The sequence below is a fragment of the Cyprinodon tularosa genome, unplaced genomic scaffold (assembly GCF_016077235.1).
Source record: "Cyprinodon tularosa strain WSP-4 unplaced genomic scaffold, ASM1607723v1 ctg760, whole genome shotgun sequence".
NCBI lineage: Eukaryota > Metazoa > Chordata > Actinopteri > Cyprinodontiformes > Cyprinodontidae > Cyprinodon > Cyprinodon tularosa.
The window spans coordinates 503,368-523,085 of record NW_024039519.1 but is presented as its reverse complement, the minus strand read 5'-3'; the positions used below and the strand labels follow the sequence as shown (position 1 = coordinate 523,085).

The following is a 19,718-nucleotide window of genomic DNA, read 5'->3' as shown; positions in this document are numbered from 1 at the left end:
TTACTGTGTTCAAGGTTCTCACATCAGTTTATTAACTTCACTGGTGGTGGATCGGTGGGTGGGGGGTGGTAGTAGGGGGGAGAAGGTGCTCACCTTTCAGAAACACGTGGAGCCTGCAGCTTCACTTCATCTCAGCAGAACCTCACCTGGAGGCTCTGGATTCTCTGAGATGTTCTCTGCAGCAGGAAACGTGTTTGTAACAGAAAACCAGAACATCATCCATCCTCCTGACCCGGGGTTCCACCAGAACCAAAAAAAAACAACTTTGTTTCATTTCTAAAGCTCCTGAAAATGATGGACCTGTTCCACCAGAACCAGAGCAAAGTTCGGGGCGGGTCCAGATGGCTGCAGATTGAAGAAATTATGTCAGACAGCAAAGCAGAGCAGGAGAGGATTTATTGATGAACATTGTTTAGATCAGGGTTTGCTAACCCTGGTCCTCAGGGCCCACTCCATGTCTTAGGTGTTTCCCTGCTTCCACACACCTGACCTGAATGAAAAGGTAATTAACATTCTTTGCAGCATTTGAGGAAATGCAGTCCTTTGAATCAGAGACACATTTAAAACATGAAGGACTGTGGGCACTGAGGACCAGGGTTAAGAAGCCCTGGTTTAGATTAAGACCCATTTGCTTGGTTCTGATCTCCCAGCTTTCCGATGAGCAGGAAGCTCAGAACCGGTCCAACCGCTCAGCTTCAGACATCAGAACCGGCCTGATTCTAGAACATAACTCCTTCCTGGGTTTTAGCTGGTTCTGGACCCTAAGAACAGAACCTGTTCTTCTGTGGTGCTGGAAGGTTTGGTGGAAGGAGAACCTGGTCCTGCTCTCTCCTCACAGCCTGGCGCGCCATCGGCCTTCCTCCCTCCTGCTGTGGGAGCGGAGGAAGGTGTGGTCCAGGTTCAAGTATGAGGTGAGGAACTCTGGGAAGTGTCTCTTCAGAACCACCTCCAGGAACATGTCTGCTGCTGTGTGGAGGTTCTGTTCCATCCTGCAGCAAATCAACCAGTACATTCAGGAACCCTTTAGTTCCACTAAGGTTGTTTTGGGTCATCTAGCAGAACCACACACGTGTGATTGGGTCAACAGCACTGATGCTTGAAGCTGCTCACCTTTCAGAACCAGCCAGTGGACCAAGTTCAGCGCTGAGCTCCTTGGTGAGCCGGGTCACCAGCTGCCGGCTCACCACCCTGCCGTCTTCCTCCAGCCGGGCCTGGTGACGGATCCACTGCCACACCTGACAGAACATGAAGCAGTTGGTTAAAGCGGGCCATGAGTTCTGCAGAACTACATCCAGAACTATGAACCAGGATCATAAGCGTTTCACCCTTGAAAGGTTCCAAGCCTTCTGCTTAAGTTCGGTTTGAACTTTGGACCTTAACCAGAACCTTTCCATCTGGGTCCACATCCGTGCAGTAGAATTTTATCTGGGTTCTGGCTCTTTTAAAAATGTGGGACCCTCATAAGAAGTTCTAAATCATTCCAGAAAGGCATTCTATAGATCTATGAAACATAGAATCAAAAATCGCCCGCGTTGATTCTGATTATGAAGATAACTCTGGGGTCCAATGGAAGCCCAGGTCGCTATGATGGCATGGTTGGTTCTGGAGGGACTCATCTCCCTCTGGACAACCATAGAGCCTCCATAGGGTTCTGATCAAGCCCGTTTGCTGGCTAATCAAGCCCAGCACCATCTTTAATGAGCAGCATTTGGCACCTGTGGCAGTGTGGGTCGGTACCAAGTCCTGCTGAAACCAACGTCTCAATGAAGCTTAGCATGGAGTCGCTGCTCAAACCACAACCGTACGGGGGGGTACTGGTTCTACTGCCCCCATGATCACAGAGGCCAGGACAAAAAGATTCTGGGTGACGGGTCAGACATGGAGCCGTCAAAAAAGCCCCTTGGTACGGTGGAGCATAGCCTGGGGTTGAGTTTGTTCACCTAGTGGTCGGGTTCCTCCTCATAGGACCTGGCCGGGCTGAGAACCCAGTGGTTCCACCACCTGCAGAGGAACCATGAGGGACCGGTACAGAGAGCAGACAAAGGTGACCTGATCCCAGAGCCTGTGGCTAAGCGGGAGGTGGAGCGGTACCGGCTAGAGCCCGAGCTCAGCTCTGCAACCCAGCTCCTCGTTTCTACTCTTGAGAGTCCCTTGGCCTGGGCTGGGGTGGGGTGGGTTTGCTCAGCTGCCTTCTGTCAGAGTTTACCCTGGTGGACGAGAGGGTTGCACCCCTTTGTCTTCAGGTGGGGGGTAGATCTCTACGTTGTTTCAGGGGCATGTGCCGAACAGCAGGACGGAGTGCCAGGCCTTGTTGGTGTCCTGGGGGGAGGGGGGTTGGATAGCCCCCTTCCTGGGGTTCATTCTGCTGGGGGACTTCAACTTCCATGTGGGAAACCACAGTGACATCTGGAGGGGCATTATCAGGAGGAACGGACCCCCAGCTCTGAAACCCTGTGGTGTTTCTTCTGTTCATAATGAGAACCATGTTCAGGCATATGGATGTCCATTGGTGCAAAAGGACATCCTAGGCTGCATGCTAGCTGCTTATCTTGGACACTGGTGAAGAAAAGGGCGTAGCTGTCCACCGACCACCACCCAGTGGTGAGCTTGATGCAGTGGAAGAGCAGGAAACCGGAAGGACTCGGCCAAACCAAACCGCACCTCGTCCAGCTTCAGCCAAGGCTGAGGTGAAGGAAGTCTGGGTGTCTCTGCTGCCCCCCCGATTCAGTCCTGGTGGAGGATGATGAGCATCAGGTTCTGGTTGAGGCTGCGTTGAATGTGAACTGCAGGGAACCCGGTGGACCAGGACCAGAACATGGCACTAGGGATGCACGATATAATCGGCCCCCTATCGGTATCGGCCTGTATCGGCCTTAAAACTGAATATCGGACATCGGCCACCCCACCGATATTTAACCCGATATTTGATCAGCTTCTGAGTTTCTAAAGTCTCCAAAAAAAAATAAAAAATACCACTTCTTCTTCTTCCTCAAAAACTTCTTTTTTACAGACTTAAAAACTTCCAAAGACGAGGGAAAAAATATCGATACATTAAAATATCACAATATCTTTATATGCTGATATTTTGCCATTTAAAAACACCATATCAATCTCTTTTACTAATGAAATATTGCTATATGTCATCGTTACGCTACGAAATCCCCCGAAAATTAACGAAATTTTGCCATACTTTATATGTTGATATATTGACGCGGTATCTTACTAACAAAATCTCACAAGAATTTGCAAAATATCACGAGATTTTGTAACAGAACGATGAGATTTCACGAGATTTTGAAAGTAAAATAGATCGATACCGCGTTTTTAAAAATCAATTTGATATCAGCATATGAAAATATATTTGACTATATTATTTTTCAAAGTGTCAGAAATGGATAACAAAACTGCTATTTTCAATGACTACTTATTTTTGTCCAGCTTTAACATCGGTATCGATATCGGTTATCGGCTACATGAGTTTTAAAATATCGGCATATCGGATATCGGCCAAAATCCCAATATCGTGCATTTCTACATGGCACCAAACATCAGTGAGGAACTACAGCAGACTTGAAGAACCATAAATTCTGGACTCTGGACCTTAATCCAATGGACTAAATCAGAGGTCTGAGACCTGTGGTGATGCAGTAGTGGGGGGTGCTGTAGCAGCTGATGACTCTGTATTGATTTTAAACGGCTGATTGTTGATTTTTACAGTTCAGTGTTTTTTAATTGACCAGCTTTATGGCCATCATCACATTAGAGATCATTTTTGTATTAGAGGTAAAAGTGTAATATTCTAGTGCAGAGGAGGCGAACAGCGACCTACGGGCAAGAGGATATGAAGTGGATGACGCAGGGACAAACAGTGGGGAGACCACGCATGCTACAAGGATGCTGTCGACCGGGACCGCGACATGGAAGCAAACCGGGAGCGGACGCACTGGAGAGGCCGGCAGACGCACGCGGGGACGACTGCAAGAATACCGCCTGAGAGGAAAAAACACAGGCTGAATACGTGCACCAGTATAAACTTTAATATAGATAGACATGGGTTTGGTATCACTTGTCCTGCTACAGAAAGGTAAAATTTACCTGAGTATACAATTTTTGTTGTTATGATGGGTCATAAATTAATAGACTGTTAGCCTAAAAGGGACTGTAATGCAGCTGCAAGGTCTGGTATGGGTATATTAATCCTACATGGGTTAAATCTCATTACTGGAAGGGGGTCCTTGCTGTTGGTAAGGCTTTCCCCCTCAAATCAAAAAGAGAGTCAGCAGAAGAGGAGGGTTGTTGACATCTCTTTATGGAGTTCACTTTCTTTTTTTTTGTGTATAGTTCAAATAAGTTTTAAACAGTTACAAAAAATGTTGATGGTTCATGACTGTTTAACTGAAAGCCTGTTGATTAATCTTCAAGATGTTATCAAAACAAAGGTAATATATGGGTACTAAGCAAGTAGTAATTAAGATTCTGTCTTTAAATGTTAATGGCCTGGGAAACCCAGTCAAAAGAGCCAAAATAATGTCCAAGCTTAAAAAAGAAAAGGCGCAAATCAACTTCCTACAAGAAACTCATCTTAGTAAAGCAGAACATGAGAAATTAAAGAAATTTGGTTTCAAGAATACCTTTTACAGCTCATATTCTAATGCTCGGAAAAGAGGAGTTGCAATACTGATGTCCAACGTAATAAATTTTGTGTGCACAAAGGAAATAAAAGATAAAGAGGGAACTTACATTATTGTAAAAGGGAAAATAGACCAAATAATGATAACGTTAGTAAATATATATGCCCCTCCTGAGAGTAATAAGATTTTTTTTAAGTCACTATTTGATATCATTGCTATGGAGGCTGAAGGTATATGTATATGCGGGGGAGACCTGAATGTGATAATGGACTATGACTTAGATACAACCAGCCTTAAGAAAAATAAGAAATCTATTACAAAACTGGTCAGGAATACATGGGAGGAGTTGGGTTTTTTTGATGTGTGGAGAGATCTGCATCCACTGTGGAGGGATTTTAGTCATTACTCAAGGTCACATTCTGTTTACTCTAGGATTGATTATTTTTTCATGCAGACTGAAAATAGAGATATAATACAAGATAGTTGGATTGGAGGGACAGATGTTTCCGACCATAATGCCATATATTTGAAGACACACTTGAACTGTAGACAAAAAAATACATTATGGAGGCTAAATGAGGGGATACTAAGCAACAAATCAGTTGTTGAGCAAATTAGGGCAGAAATACGGACCTACTTGGAGGAAAATGATAATGAGGAAACAAATCCAGCAATACTTTGGGATGCCTTAAAAGCAGTGATAAGAGGTAAACTGATTGCAATTACAAGTAATCTCAAAAGAGAAAGAATAAAACAATATAAAATTTATATAGAGGAATTGAGACATTTAGAACAGAAACACAAGGGAAACAGAAAAGTTGACCCAAACATTAATAAACGAATGAATGAGGTGAGAAAGGAAATTAACAACCTACTACATCACGAAGTAGAAACAAAAGCAAGATATTTGAAACAAAACTATTATGAATCAGGCCCGAAAGCAATGAAACTGTTGGCGAGACGCTTACGGAAACAACGAGCAGAAACCACAGTCAACAAAATTTATGACCCAAAAACAAATCAACCCAAATATAAACAAGAAGAAATTGAAAATATTTTTAGAGAATATTATAAAGAACTCTACACTGAGTCATCGGCTTTGAATCAGAAAAACATTAAAATGTTCCTTGACTCCCTGGACCTCCCTTCAATAGGCACAAAACAAAATGAACAGGTAACGGCAAAAATAACAACCAGTGAAATTCGGGATGCAATTGGCAAATTAAAATCCAATAAGGCACCTGGTAGTGATGGATTTACTTCCGTATGGTATAAAAAGTTCAGCGAAGAACTAACACCTCTACTCCACAGAACTTTTAATTGGGTTATGAGTGATGACAGAGTCCCCCCCTCCTGGACGGAAGCAATCATTACAGTTCTCCCCAAACCCCTAAAAGACAAGGACTACTGTCAAAATTATAGACCGATATCAGTATTAAATGTGGACTACAAAATGTACACTTCAATTATATCAAAGAGACTCCAAACATTTGTACCAGACCTGATAGATGAGGACCAATGTGGGTTTGTTAGGGATAGACAAACGCAAGATAATATTAGGAGAACATTACATATTATCCATAAAATACATAAAGACACTATACCAGCAGCTTTGATTAGCTTAGATGCTGAAAAAGCATTTGACAGAGTAAATTGGGAATTTTTATATTTAACTTTGGGAAAATTTGGATTTAATACTAAGTCAATTCAATGCATCAGGTCTATCTATAGCAAACCTACAGCTAGGGTAAAGGTCAATGGCTCTTTGTCAGGAAGATTCACTCTGGGAAGAGGAACCAGACAGGGCTGTTGCCTTAGCCCAACACTGTTTGCCCTATACATTGAGCCGTTGGCCCAGATGGTGAGACAGGACCCCTTAATAAAAGGTATAGATATAAATAAACAAAAACATGTAATAGGTCTGTTTGCTGATGATATTATAATATACCTAGAAAACCCAGTTAATTCATTTAAGTATCTGACAAAAACTCTGGAAAGATTCGGTTTATACTCAGGTTACAAAGTAAATATACTTAAAACTCAAACTCTCATGTTTAATTGCTCACCAAGTCAAGAACTCAGGGAATGGGGCATAAACTGGGCAGCTAAATCAATTAAGTATTTGGGCATAAACATAACTAGAGATCTTCCCAAATTATATAAAAGTAACTATTTACACATTGACAAAAACATAAGGGAAGATATTGAGAGATGGAGTACCTACCCGATGGGATTAACTGATAGGATAAATGTGGTAAAAATGAACATCTTGCCACGTTTGCTATATGTATTTCTATCCCTACCAGTACACATATCAAAAGAGCAGTTTTATAAGTGGGACAAATGCATATCAAGGTTTGTGTGGGGAGGTAAACGACCCAGAATCCGCTACACTACTGTACAATTACCTAAAGATAAAGGGGGATTGGCACTCCCAAATTTGAAAGAATACTTTCATGCTGCTCAGCTACGTCATTTAATCTACTGGTGTGATGAGCGATATGTAGCTCGATGGAAAGATATTGAGATATCTATACATAAAAACCCAATTCAAGCAAATATAGGTGAATTAGAATCTTCTGCGTGGTTGAGAGGGGAAAATGACCCTAACCCAGTGATATCCTGCACTTTGGATATATGGTATTCCATAGTGAAAAGACTAAAAATAGGTAAGGAAATTGGACTATTAAAATGGATTGCATTTGATGATAAATTTGTGCCAGGAAAATATGATGAAACATTTAAACTTTGGGCAGAAGAAGGAATTACAGCCATGTGCAAAATTATCAAAAAAGGAGAAATGAAAAGTTTTCAAGAATTAAAAAATGCACATAATCTAACTAATAAGGACTTATTCAGATATTTGCAGTTGAGGGATTACTATTCCAAAAATATTAAAACAAATGAGGATAGAATTCACCCCATCATAAAAATACTGGTTCAGGCATATAGTGACAGTATTCCAAAAGCAGTATCAGTTATATATGGCTGTTTAATGGAATCCAAAAAAGAATCAACATTATATGTGAAAGTCAAATGGGAAAGGGAGCTGGGTGAAGGGATTTCAGAGGGAATGTGGCAGGATTTGTGGAAAACACACCAGAATACTACACAGTCACTGACATGGAGATAATTTAATTGGAAGAACTTAATTAGATATTTCATCACACCAAGAATCAAAAGCAAACAGTCGAACACTCCCCAACCAAGCTGGAGACTGTGCAGTGATATGGATTCAGATCACACACACATATTCTGGAAATGTACCAACATACAGCCCTTCTGGGAGAATGTTCACTCGGTTCTCTGCAATGTCTTGGGATATGTGATTTCTAAATCTTGTCTTGTTTTGTACCTCAGACATTTGGAGGGATCAGTACATGCAGGAAACCAATACCTGATTAAGATTCTCCTGGTGGCTGGGAAGAAGGCCATTACTAAAAACTGGCTTAAATCTGACCCCCCTAGCAACAAACAATGGATGTCAATTATAGACGACATATTGACAATGGAACAACTGACACACAAGTTAAAAGTGAAAGAAGACCTATTTGTAAAAAGATGGGGGAAATGGCTGAAATATAAGGAGATACTGGATGTTACATAACTATATACAGGCTCTGCTATGGTGTTATGCTTTGGTTTGTTTTTGTTCTGTGTTTTTTTATATTCCATATTGCCTTGGAATGTATTGTTTACTGAGTTAACTAAAATAAATAAAAATTGAAAAAAAAAAAAGAAGTGTAATATCCTTAGATACCGAATGCTTCAAACGCTTCTATGGTTAATGGATCTATAAAATGTGGGTTTCACTTTCTGGAATGAGGGACAAAATGTCCTGCAAGTCCTTTTCTTTGAGACTTCTGCTTTGGGTTGGTGAAAAACCAACATCCCACTGAGTCTGAATGTAAACACGGTTCTGTTTGCCTTAGATGTTTCTAGTCCGCCGTGGTTTGTTGGATCAGGAATGTTTCTCAGACCTACCTGGGATCTTGAGATCTCTGCTGTGGCTGAATCCTCCACCTGCCCTCTGTAGAAAAAATGGCCTCTCCCTGGAACACAGCATGGAGTTTAACCGTCATCTTTAAATCTTCTTAGACTTATTTCATCATATTCAAACTTTCAATTTGGAAAATTAGCCATGATGCCTTCAGCAGTTATTCTCCTGATCTGTGAGCTCTAAGCAGGAACCACACAGATTCTGACTGTCTGTATGGGGAAGACGGCATCAATGAAATGTTGTGATCCTCTTCACAGACACATAGAGGAGACATAAGCCGGGCATACACTGTACGATATTTTGCACACAGCTACAGCTCACTCTGTACGATGAACCTGCAGGGTTTAAAAGTTCACAGCTCACCATGTTTGTTCTCACTGTGCAACCCGACGCTCTGATGCGATCTGCTATCAAGGTAGATTTGTTTCTTTATCATTCAATCAAAAGGACAGAAAGCAAGGGGGTGGGTGGGTAGGAACAGGTGTCAAATCTAGCGACTTTTTTCTGCTACTGGAGACTTTGGAGACAACATCTAAAAGCAGCGAACTCTGCTCTCCAGAGCGAGTAGATTGGTAACCCCGCCTCCTGCTCTCCTCTATCTTGTCTGCTGTCATGATTCATGCAGCTATTATTTCATCCAAATGAAAAATGGAGAACAGAGAAGCAGATCATGGCTTGTCTACAGTGAAAAGAAGGACTGGGTTATCCGCCGCTGCAACATCCCCCCCGCAAGAACTCACCAGCCAGCCATGCGTTAATGAAGAGCACGCCCACTGCGATGTTATACCTCAGCCCATGAAGGGTGACTCCTCCCTGAGAAAAACAGCAGAGCTGAGTCAGTCAGACGCTGTGTAGCTGCATGGTGCTCGGACAGAGCTCACTGACCGCGGGCATGGACAGCAGATCCTCAGGAGTCACAGCCACGTCTCCTCGGAGCTGGTCCAGCTGGTTGCAACCCTTGCTGTGAAGCTTAAAGAGCTGGAAGAGAAGAACCATCAGCGCTGTCCTTCGATCACAGGCAGGGTTATTGTGATGCTATAACCTGAAGCCTCAGTTTCCATGGAAACCCATCCATCAGAACGAGCCCGTAAGAGACGCTCTATCCGGTAGGGGAACTTACTTTCTGCATAGGTTCGATCAAATCCATGTCGTACACCATGAAGCCGTCAACGCCTGCTTTGATTTCTAACAGCTTCAGTCTAGAAGCCAAAAAAAGAGGAAGTTTATTACTGGCTCAGAAAGACCAGAGGACTTTACCCCAAAGAACAGCAGACTTTTCACTCCTAGGCGTGACTGTAACAAACGAGGGGTGAGACGAATCCATCATCTCATGCGTACCAGCTGGGAATCACCAACCAGGTGTTTATGGCTGCGTCCGGATGTCCGCCCTAACCCCTAAATACCTCCATTGCTACATAGAGAGGGGACACTGTGGTGGACCTTATAGTGAACTTTAACTGACTGTTCAGACTGATGATCACTACTTTTCGATCGCCGCTGGTCACATGACTTTGCCCCCCCACACGTTGCCTGCGCCATCTTTGTTATTTGTCGCCGCTGTCACAAAAAAACTCATGATGCTTTGCGAGGAGAGGTCTCCTGATGATCACTACTTTTCCAGGTGCATTGTGGGAAGTTTCGAGCCCACTACTTTTTCATTCACTAGACATTCGGACACTCAATATGGCGTAACCACTGTATACTGTATTGCCCTATGTAGGGATCAGGGCGGACATTGGGACACAGCCGCCATTTCTGTTGGAACCGGATGTCATTTCATTACAAAGAAACACAGCTCAGAACTGTTGGGTAGGTTTTTTTCTACTATTAATAAAAGGATCAGTAATGTCCTGATATGATAATTATATTAATAGCAGAAATAAAAATCATCATCCTAAAAACAAACATCAGAATACATCAATGAGCATCTAGAATATAAAAGCACGCTGCTGGTGAAGATTCTCAGTCATCCAGGTCATAGTCATTCCCAGAAATTGAAAAAAAAAAAAACAATCCATTGGACTTTGTTTCCAAGTTTGAAGACGTTTCTCTTCCATCCAGGAAGCTTTTTCTATTCAAAATGTCAGAAATAGCGTTTAGTTCCAGGTTTTATCCAGCAGCGCAACAAAGCCTTGTTTTAGTTTAGAAAACATGCAAATAGAAACAGATGAACGGGTCCACCCCTTTGGAATGGGGGTCGATTGGAAAGAAGGAGAAGAGAAAAAGAGAGCAGAGAAAGTGTGGACTGCTGGAAGAACTGTGGTGAACTGGTGAAAGAAAAGTGAAATGGTGCTCAAAGATGACCCTGAACATTTAGAGGATGTTTGACTCAACCTGCTGCTGTGAAGCAGGATTCTCCACCATGAACAGAATCAACAATAAATCTGGATCCAGGCTCAAAATGAGCTCCTTGATATGTGCTTGAGAATGACTTAGTCTCCATTCAAACCCAGGTTTAAAGCTTTGCAGGGCAGCCTAAAGCCCACTGCCAACATTAAGACAGAAAAAAGAAAGAAAATAACAAATGCTCAGTTCAGGTGTTTTATTAAAAAAAAGGTGAGTCAGGATATTGTCTATAAACCAAACTGAACGATTATTGTTCTCTACGCACTTTTTAGATTTTAAAATGTAAAAAAAATGTTCTATTTTTTTTTTATTAGTACATCATGGATGCATAAACACCTAATTTTACTTCAGTGTTAAATTCTGTTTAAAGTAGCAGATTATAATTAAAAATGTCTGCGGACCTTTACTGGTTGATGATTTTCTTTATTTGGACCCCTATGGTTTGTAATTGGTTCCCCCTGATCTATTGGTTTCTGGCGAATTCCCAAATATCACGACATTCATCTATCTTGTAAGGTAACCTTTAAAGCGTTTGGTACAGACAATATTTAATACTGGGCATATATTTAAAAAGTTCTTTACTGCACACATTAAAGACTAGCTTTAGCCGCTGCTGCCAGGAGTATCTCATAACTGCAGTAACCAAGCTGGTTGCCTGTAGAACTGTCTCACTGTTGGATCACAGTTTTTATCTCATCTGCAGGGCTGCAAGTGTCTCTGGCTCACTTAATACATCTAACTATTACCTGTTACTTTAGGCTTTGTTTCTATGCCCCTATGAAAAAACCGTGTCTGTTAGACATTATGAGGCCTTTTCTGCTGTGCTCGGCGCTGCCTGATCTTAGGGGTTTTTTACCTTTCCACGGAGGCCAGCACCCTGCGGTAGGAGTCCTCCTGGTGCCTGGGAGGCAGCAGCAGGGCGGCCATGCCTCCTGTGGCCAGCGCTCCACGTCGGTGACACGTCTGGACCAGCAGGTCCATGTAGCTGCGCAGAAAACGCTTCTCCATGTTGACGTACTTGCTGCGGTCTGGCAGCAGGAAGTCCTGACGGTGACCTAGAAGAGGTGGCATCTGTAGAGCAGTGGCTCCTTCTAAAAGCCTGGCCTGCCGAAGCAGCGGGAACCGTGTCTGTCTCACCAAACTTATTGACAAAGGAGGCAGAGTAGTCCCAGATGCCACAGTTGAGCCCTGCCGAGTGTTCCCGCAGCTCGTAGAGGATCTCGTCCATTTCAAATGTTGCCAAGACGTTTTCTATCAGCACCGTCGCCTTTATGCAGCCCAGCGGCAGGCCAAGCTGCACACAGAGAACATCTCATTCACCCACATCTCTCCACACCTCAAAGGAACCAAAGAACTGTCCTGTGGGACTCCTAAAGTAATTCAGATCATTTGGATATCAACCTTCTGATGTGCCACTAAATGCTCAGCCAGGTCTGTTCGCACTGCGGAAGAAAAGGCTGAATGTTTCCTGGCAGGGTCACCTTTTACAGTTGCCTTTTGTATCTATGCTTCTTTTTCTATGTCTGCTTCTGTCTCCTTGAACCCCAGTGGGCCTCAGCAGGTGGCCGCTCACACTGAGCCTGGTTCTGCTGGAGGTTTCTTCCTGTTAAAAGGGAGTTTTTCCTCTCCACTGTCGCTACAAGCATGCTTGTATTGCTGAAAAGTCAATGGGTCGATGCAATCAGCTGGTTTTCCTTAGAAAGAAAACTTTGAATCAATCTGACTGGATGATCTGGTGAACTTTAGAGTGCCTTGTGGTGACATGTGTTGTGATTTGGTGCTATAGAAATAAACTGAATGTACACAGATTTCTAATGCTTGAGTTCTTGATGTTACAGCTGTGATCCATCCACTCGTTCAGACAGGAATTTATTATGTATATGATCTAATTTATATGATCTAATTTTAAAAACAAAACGGTTCTGATTTCATCCCTCAACTTGATGGCGAGCTGGAATCATTATTTTAACTGAAAACAAAAACGCTGCAGTCTGACCTTCTGCTGCGTCCAGATGAAGATGTTGTTCCACAGCCTGGCCTCCATCAGGCTCTCCACCTGCAAATGAAGGCAAAGCTGAAACATTTCAGTTAACCATCCAGCTTTGAAAGAGACACAGAAAATCTGCTCGGCTGTAGCCAGGGGCGGATTTAGGAAATGTGGGGCCCTGTGCAAAGACAGGCAGGGGCCCTCTGAATAGAGAATACATAGAACAGCCCCATTATCCAGATAGAGAAATGTTAATAGAATAGACATCCATTATCTGTTCTAGGTTGTGTCCCTCTCTTCTTGTCCCTTTTCTTCTTGTTTTCCTCTCTATGTTTTGTACTCAGCTGACTTTTCATGCTGTCTCTAAAGGAATGAAAGATTTTTTCCAAGCACTAAGCTCACTTAGCTGATTGCTCCTTCCTGTGTTTCCAAAAAGGCCAAAGTAAATAACCCAGTCCTTCTTTTCACTGTAGACAAGCCATGATCTGCTTATCTGTTCTCCATTTTTCATTTGGATGAAATAATAGCTGCATGAATCATGACAGCAGACAAGATAGAGGAGAGCAGGAGGCGGGGTTACCAATCTACTCGCTCTGGAGAGCAGAGTTCGCTGCTTTTAGATGTTGTCTCCAAAGTCTCCAGTAGCAGAAAAAAGTCTCTAGATTTGGCGCTAGGAGCTTTTTAGAAATCAAAGTGCTAGAGGGGTCTGAAAAGTGGCTAAATATAGCGACTAAAGCGCTAAGTTGGCAACACTGCTCTTTGCATGGTTTGTTTTCAAATGGTTTGCTGCTGTCTGTTTGGACCTTTCTGAACATGTGCAGCAAATGGACTGATCCAATATGGTGGACACTGATGGGGGGGGGGGGGGCTGAGACACACTTAATATTATCAGCGTTCTGATGACATTTTAGCCACAGGATTTTTATCAAAAACATAATTAATGTGCACAAATAAGGAATAGTTGTATTAACCATACATGGAAACAGAGTTTTATGGGGCCCCCAGGAAATTGGGGCCCCAGGCAACTGCCTAGTATTGCCTAATGGTAAATCCCCCCCTGAGTGGCACCACTATACCCTCTGACTTCCAACAGTGGGCAAGGCGGGTAAAGTGTCTTTCACTTATGCAGCTATGAAAAAGACAGAGTAGGGGCTTAAACTAGCAACCCACTGGTTACAGAACAAGCCCCCACCTTCTGAGCTGCTGCCCCCCCAGCCAAAGAAACTGGGAAGCTGAAGAAAAACCCAGTTGGGCAGCTCTAGAAACCTATCTGTGAACCATACATGTGTTTGGGTTTACCTTGGACAGGTAGAAAAATGGTCCACTGTGGTTCTCCAGCAGTGTCCTTCCACAGTGATACATGAGGAGTCCAAAGTCAAAGAGAGGACCAGGAGCCTCCTTTCCCTCCACCTGAGGGTTTTAGCAAACATTAGCATGTTAAACACTTTTAAGACTTTCAAACCCATTAGCCTCAATGACCCCCTATGACTGATCATCAGCACCTTTTAGTACACTAATGAACACTAAAGTGGCCTTAAAAAGGTAAAAGCAGAGTGTCCATGTTACCATCATGTGGTGCTCCACCATGTTCCAGGCCCGGGGACGCAGCATCAGCACCGGAGCCTGGGAAATGTGAGGGACATCTGATCCCCCCAAACAGAAATCATAAGAACATCAGGACTCATGATACTCCCCTAAATATTCTTAAGCAGTGCAAAGTCACAGCTGAAAAATTGCCCAAGTAGAAGTCCGACACTCACCAGGGAGCCGGTTGCTCACTGCCAGAAGGACGTTGTGAAGACCTTTGATCTGGTTGTGGAAAGTTGGACAGTTCCCATCATCAAAGTCAACCTGAGAGGAAGGAAAAGAAGAGCTGATAGTTGAAGCTTTAAACAATGGAAGGACTGAAGGTCCGAATAAAAACTCAGAACCAATTAGCAAATCAGGAGATATCCCTGCATGTGGGGGGATGCAGAGAACACAACAAGAACCTGACAGGGAGCTAAATGCAGAGGTTAAATCCAATGTGAGATCAATAAAGTTCAATTATTATTATTAGTCTAATAATAGAAGCTGAAAACCCAGATTTTAATTATCTGAATATTACAGCTTTTAACTTTTCAACCAAATGCAGACAGTGATCAGATCGCCTTTTTATCCATTGATCTGTTCGATTGTCGATCAGATTGGACTTTGATCCGACTGGCTGTTGTTTAGGTTGAAGAGTGATCTGGTTAAACTGTGATCAGGTGAATCAGTCATGGTTTTGAACACTAATCCCAGAAATATTTCAAGGTGACTTCCGTAAAATCCTCCTCAGAGATATCAGAGATAAAAGGGCGTAAACACGAAGCCACACCTGACTTTCCAGGTATGTTTCAGGAATAAAATGAAAACCATGCCTCATTGTGGCACCTTTCTTTTTTAACCTGGCAAACACTTATTTTACAGACCAGTGCAGTTGTGGGTAATCATGTGACAGAACGTGGAGACCTTCCAGGCACTGTTTTATTTTTTGATCCTTTCCTTTATCAAACCATATCCTCTCTAGTTGGGTAGTACTCTGTTTTCATGTCCAACATACAGAAATTACGATAGAAAAGCCAATTATCTAAAGAAGAAAGCAAATATAAAAAATAAAGCTGCTCTACCTGTAGCCAGGGGCGGATTTAAGAAATTTGGGGCCCTAGGCAAAGATAGGCAGGGGGCCCTCTGAGTGAGAAGACAACCCATAAAACAGACACACTTAATATTATCAGCGTTCTGATGGCATTTTAGCCAAATGATTTTTATCAAAAACATAATTAATGTGGACAAATAAGAAAAGGTTGTATTAACCATACATGGAAACAGAGTTTTATGGGGCCCCCAGGAACTTGGGGCCCTAGGCAACTGCCTAGTATTGCCTAATGGTAAATCCCGCCCTGCGTGTAGCTCAGCTGCTATTCATCCATTCTTCATTCATTCATTCATTCATTCATTCATTCATTCATTCATTCATTCATTCATTCATTCATTCATTCATTCATTCATTTATTCAACCATGAATGTGCTTCACCTGAATGCCTTGTGCTGGAGAGCGCAGTGCTCTCAGGAAGCGACCCGTGTCGAAGGGGGCCATATCTCCAATGTCAACGTGCCTTTTCTGGAGCCTGGTTGGGACGGGGAGCACCCTCCAGTCTGGGTCCTCCCTGATGTGTGCGGTGCTTTCTAAGAAAGTTGGGAGTTCACCTGAAAGATCCAGCTGAGCTTTCCTGGACGCTCTCAGCTGAAGGATCTAAAGAATAAAAGGATAAAGAGATCCTGTCCCTCATTCCTTCAGTTCAAAGATGTCCTTCTGAGCTCCTTTTGATAGAATCACACGGCTTAAACTGGCTGCATGTTGGAGCAGCTCTGCTAGCTGGCCTCCGATGTTCTTTAAGAGAACTTTAATTCCTCCGTTTCTGAATTGGAGTTGCTGTTTCCTGAAGTTTTTTGCCTTAGTTGATGAAAGAAATGTAAAACTGGAGGGATTTCCACTGATGCTTTTGTACTTTGTGGATACTTGTTATGATGCATAACCACAGCAACCCTAGTTTATTTTCCTACACCCATAAGCAGCTTGTTAACATCTCTAAACCTGAAATAATACTTTAAATACTTCAGCAAATTACAGCTGAGTTGAAACGGAGGCGCTGGGGATGCAGAGCAGAAGCAAGAAGAAGAGAGAGGAACAAGACATTTAAATTTATTCATTCATTTAATTATCATGGGCAATGTGAGATCTTTAGGAAACAAGATAGAACTCCAAGCCCTACCAAGGACCCAGCCAGAATATCAGCAATGCAGCATTATGTGTTTTACTGAAACATGGCTGCTGGATCATATCTCAGACTCAAGCGTCCCTCCGCCAGGCTTTCTGACCATACGAGCAGAAAGAGTTAAAAGAAGACTGGGAAATTCAAAGGAAGTAGGTTGGCAGTGCTTGTGAACAACAGATGGTGTCACCCAGGACATGATTCTGTGAAGATTCATCACTGCAGCCAGATATTGATCTGTTGGCAGTTGTTTTTTTTATCCATATTATTAGCTCAGAGAGTTCAGCATTGTTCTGTTAGTAACTGTTTATATTCCACCTTCTGCTGTTGACGGCAATGCATGTGATCTAAACAGTTCAGTTCATGCTTGGCAAGAAAAGCAACAGCCAAATGCATTTGTGGCAACAACTATTGATTTTTATCACGTCTCACTCTCTGCTACACTGTAAACATTCCGACAGTTTGTCAGCTGCTGAACCAGAGAAAACAAATTTTAGACTTATTCTTTTATGTCAAGGATTCCTACATCTCTGGAGTTAGACCTCCTCTTGGGAAATCAGATCACAATCTTGTTTTTGTTTTTTTGTTTTTTTTGCTCAGAGTACAAGCCAAGTTATAAGAACAACCTGCAATAAAAAGAACTGTAAGAGGATGGTCACAGGAAGCTGAAGAAGCCCTGCAAGGTTGTTCTATGGCTAAAGACTGCACAGAGTGTTTGACTGACTACATAAAGTCCTGTGTAGATAACACCATCCCTACCAGAACAATGAAAGGCTTCCCAAATATTAAACCATAGATCACAAGCGATCAGAAGGAACTGCTTAACAAGAAAAAAAACTAGTGTACATAAGAAAAATAAAAGGAGGCATAGAGGAAGAAAATTGAAAACAGTCCTCAGAAGAACAATATCAGAAATGTTTGGTCAGGGATAAAAAAAACTAAAGAATAACACATTAAAGAAAAAAGTGTTATTTAATAATTCTCCATGCTTTCTATATTTGCTCCTTTCCTCCAGAATAAAAGTCGAGGAGTAATTATCTATTTAAAAAAACTAAGGTAAGGGATAAAATTGTGTTTTTCCCTGTCCTTTCATCTGCAGAAAGGTGGAGGAGTAGAAATCCCTTGGTGTTAGCTGGACAGCAAACTGGAGACACAACTAGGAAGCCGTCTGCAAGAAGGGACAGATCGGACTGGACTTCTGGAGGAAGCTTAGGTCCTTCGGTCTTTGCATTTTGATCTCTTCTGCCATCATCTGATGCGGTAACAGCATTAGAGCTAATGAATTAGTTCAGAAGCTAATTAAGAAGGCTGACTCTGTTCTAAGAACTCCTCTGGAGATTATTTTACAAAGATGAATCCTTCATAAAGGAAAGAACATTCTGGACAACAGTAAGCATCGTCTTCAGAAGATTTCTAAACAACAACAAAGTGTCTTCAGTCAGAGGCTGATCCAGATCAGTGAAAGACAGACCTCTAGAGTAGATCCGTCCTGCCTACAGCTATCAAAACCCACATCACCGGGTTGAAAATAACCTACAAGGTATTGCATTATTTAATTTCCCTTTGGGATTAATAAAGTATTTTTAAATTTGTATTGAATTTGAATTTACCTGTTCCACCTCTGCATCAAAAGTGGAAATCAGCTCATGGAGGAAGTGGAGGGAGCCAGTGGTGAAAAGACCTGCATACTCAGCCTCTAGGCCTCTGGGAGGTGGAGACAGCTCCATGAGGATCTACTCTGCACCTGGAAGAGAGTTTGGCAACAAAAAACAAATGATGAAATAGTTGCAAGGCACATTCCAGATATGATGATTTACTATGAGAATGATAGAAATATTGAAAATAAAAATAAATGGACCTAATTCCTTCTTCCCAGACACCACCTCCAACTCTGCTGGGGGAAGCCTGAGTTTTTCTAGAGACAGCCAAGAGACATACCGGTAGCTAATTGGTCCTGAGCTATCTCTATAGTTCTGCTGCTATAGGCTTAGACTGCTGGAGGACATAGGGACCCCTTTTCATCATTCTGCTCCATTCTATCTCTATTCTCCCACTAGAATGGGAGGCAGATCTTTTAGTTATCAGGCTCCTCTCCTGTGGAACCAACTACCAGTTTTAGTCCGTGAGGCAGACACCCTGTCTACTTTTAAGGCTAGGCTTAAAACTTTCCTTTTTGATAAAGCTTCTAGTTAGAGTGACTCAGGTTATCCTGAGCTATCTCTATAGTTATGCTGCTATAGGCTTAGACTGCTGGAGGACATAGGGACCCCCATTTCATCATTCTGCTTCATTCTATCTCTATTCTCCCACTCTGCAGAATCTGTTAGTTCAATCTCTAACGTTCTGCTCTCTCTGCTTTTTCTCATAGTAGCTTCATCTGGTCTGTTCCTGTTTGGCTGTGACTCCATCCTGGAGAGAAATATCAGCTGTGCTGCTTCCATCAACACCTTTGTTTCTAGACCAATTGCATCAATTGCATCAGCCCCCCACCATGGGGGTGTTTGAATGCTGTGACGAGGGAGGCTGCAGCCCCCGCAGCACCCCCCTTCCCGTGCCACTGGGTGGGATGTGTGTTTCTCTGCCGGTTACGGAGGTCATTCAACATTGACTGGACCAATGCAACTGAGTTGCAGCTGATCAATCTAGAGATAGAAGAAATATTGGTACTGGAGCTGGCAGAGAAGTGAAAGAAGCTTCATGTTCATGAGTCGTTTTCCACAATGGCGGAAATACAAACAAAACAAAGCGGTGAGGTACCAAACAGGAAATATGCAAGGGTAGAGCGGATGTAGAATTGACCAATTAGAGGCCTCCTTTCTGCAGCACTGTCTGCGGTAACCTACAATTTTGGAAAGGTGCAGCAGAGTGTCTGCGGAAGTGGGGAGGCATATTTACGTTAACTGCACAAACACAGATGACCTGGTTTCTGAGCATAAACCAGGCTTTAAAGGTATAGT

At 42.7% G+C, this 19,718-nt stretch overlaps 1 protein-coding gene across 1 annotated transcript; it reads right to left on the bottom strand.

Annotated features, from left to right (window-relative positions):
- Positions 1-658: 658 nt before the first annotated feature.
- On the bottom strand, positions 659-18,508 carry mlsl (malate synthase-like). The gene is made up of 14 exons (XM_038270450.1): positions 18,372-18,508; positions 16,023-16,241; positions 14,725-14,815; positions 14,531-14,607; positions 14,264-14,374; positions 12,974-13,033; positions 12,115-12,271; positions 11,834-12,032; positions 9,752-9,830; positions 9,517-9,609; positions 9,372-9,444; positions 8,616-8,683; positions 1,111-1,235; positions 659-989 (listed from the first exon to the last, which is right to left on the bottom strand). Exons 1-14 carry the CDS (start codon positions 18,486-18,488, stop codon positions 833-835), a joined length of 1,626 nt encoding a protein of 541 aa, XP_038126378.1. The 5' UTR covers positions 18,489-18,508; the 3' UTR covers positions 659-832.
- Positions 18,509-19,718: the final 1,210 nt, after the last annotated feature.

What these genes read in the sequence shown, in the direction of transcription:
- mlsl (XM_038270450.1), bottom strand. Translation starts at nt 18,488, where the DNA reads ATGGAGCTGTCTCCACCTCCCAGAGGCCTAGAGGCTGAGTATGCAGGT. An exon ending in ATCTGCTGTCCATGCCCGCG is followed by an intron (nt 9,445 to 9,516) that starts GTCAGTGAGCTC and finishes TGTTTTTCTCAG; the next exon opens with GGAGGAGTCACCCTTCATGG. An exon ending in CAGAGATCTCAAGATCCCAG is followed by an intron (nt 1,236 to 8,615) that starts GTAGGTCTGAGA and finishes ATGTTCTGTCAG; the next exon opens with GTGTGGCAGTGGATCCGTCA.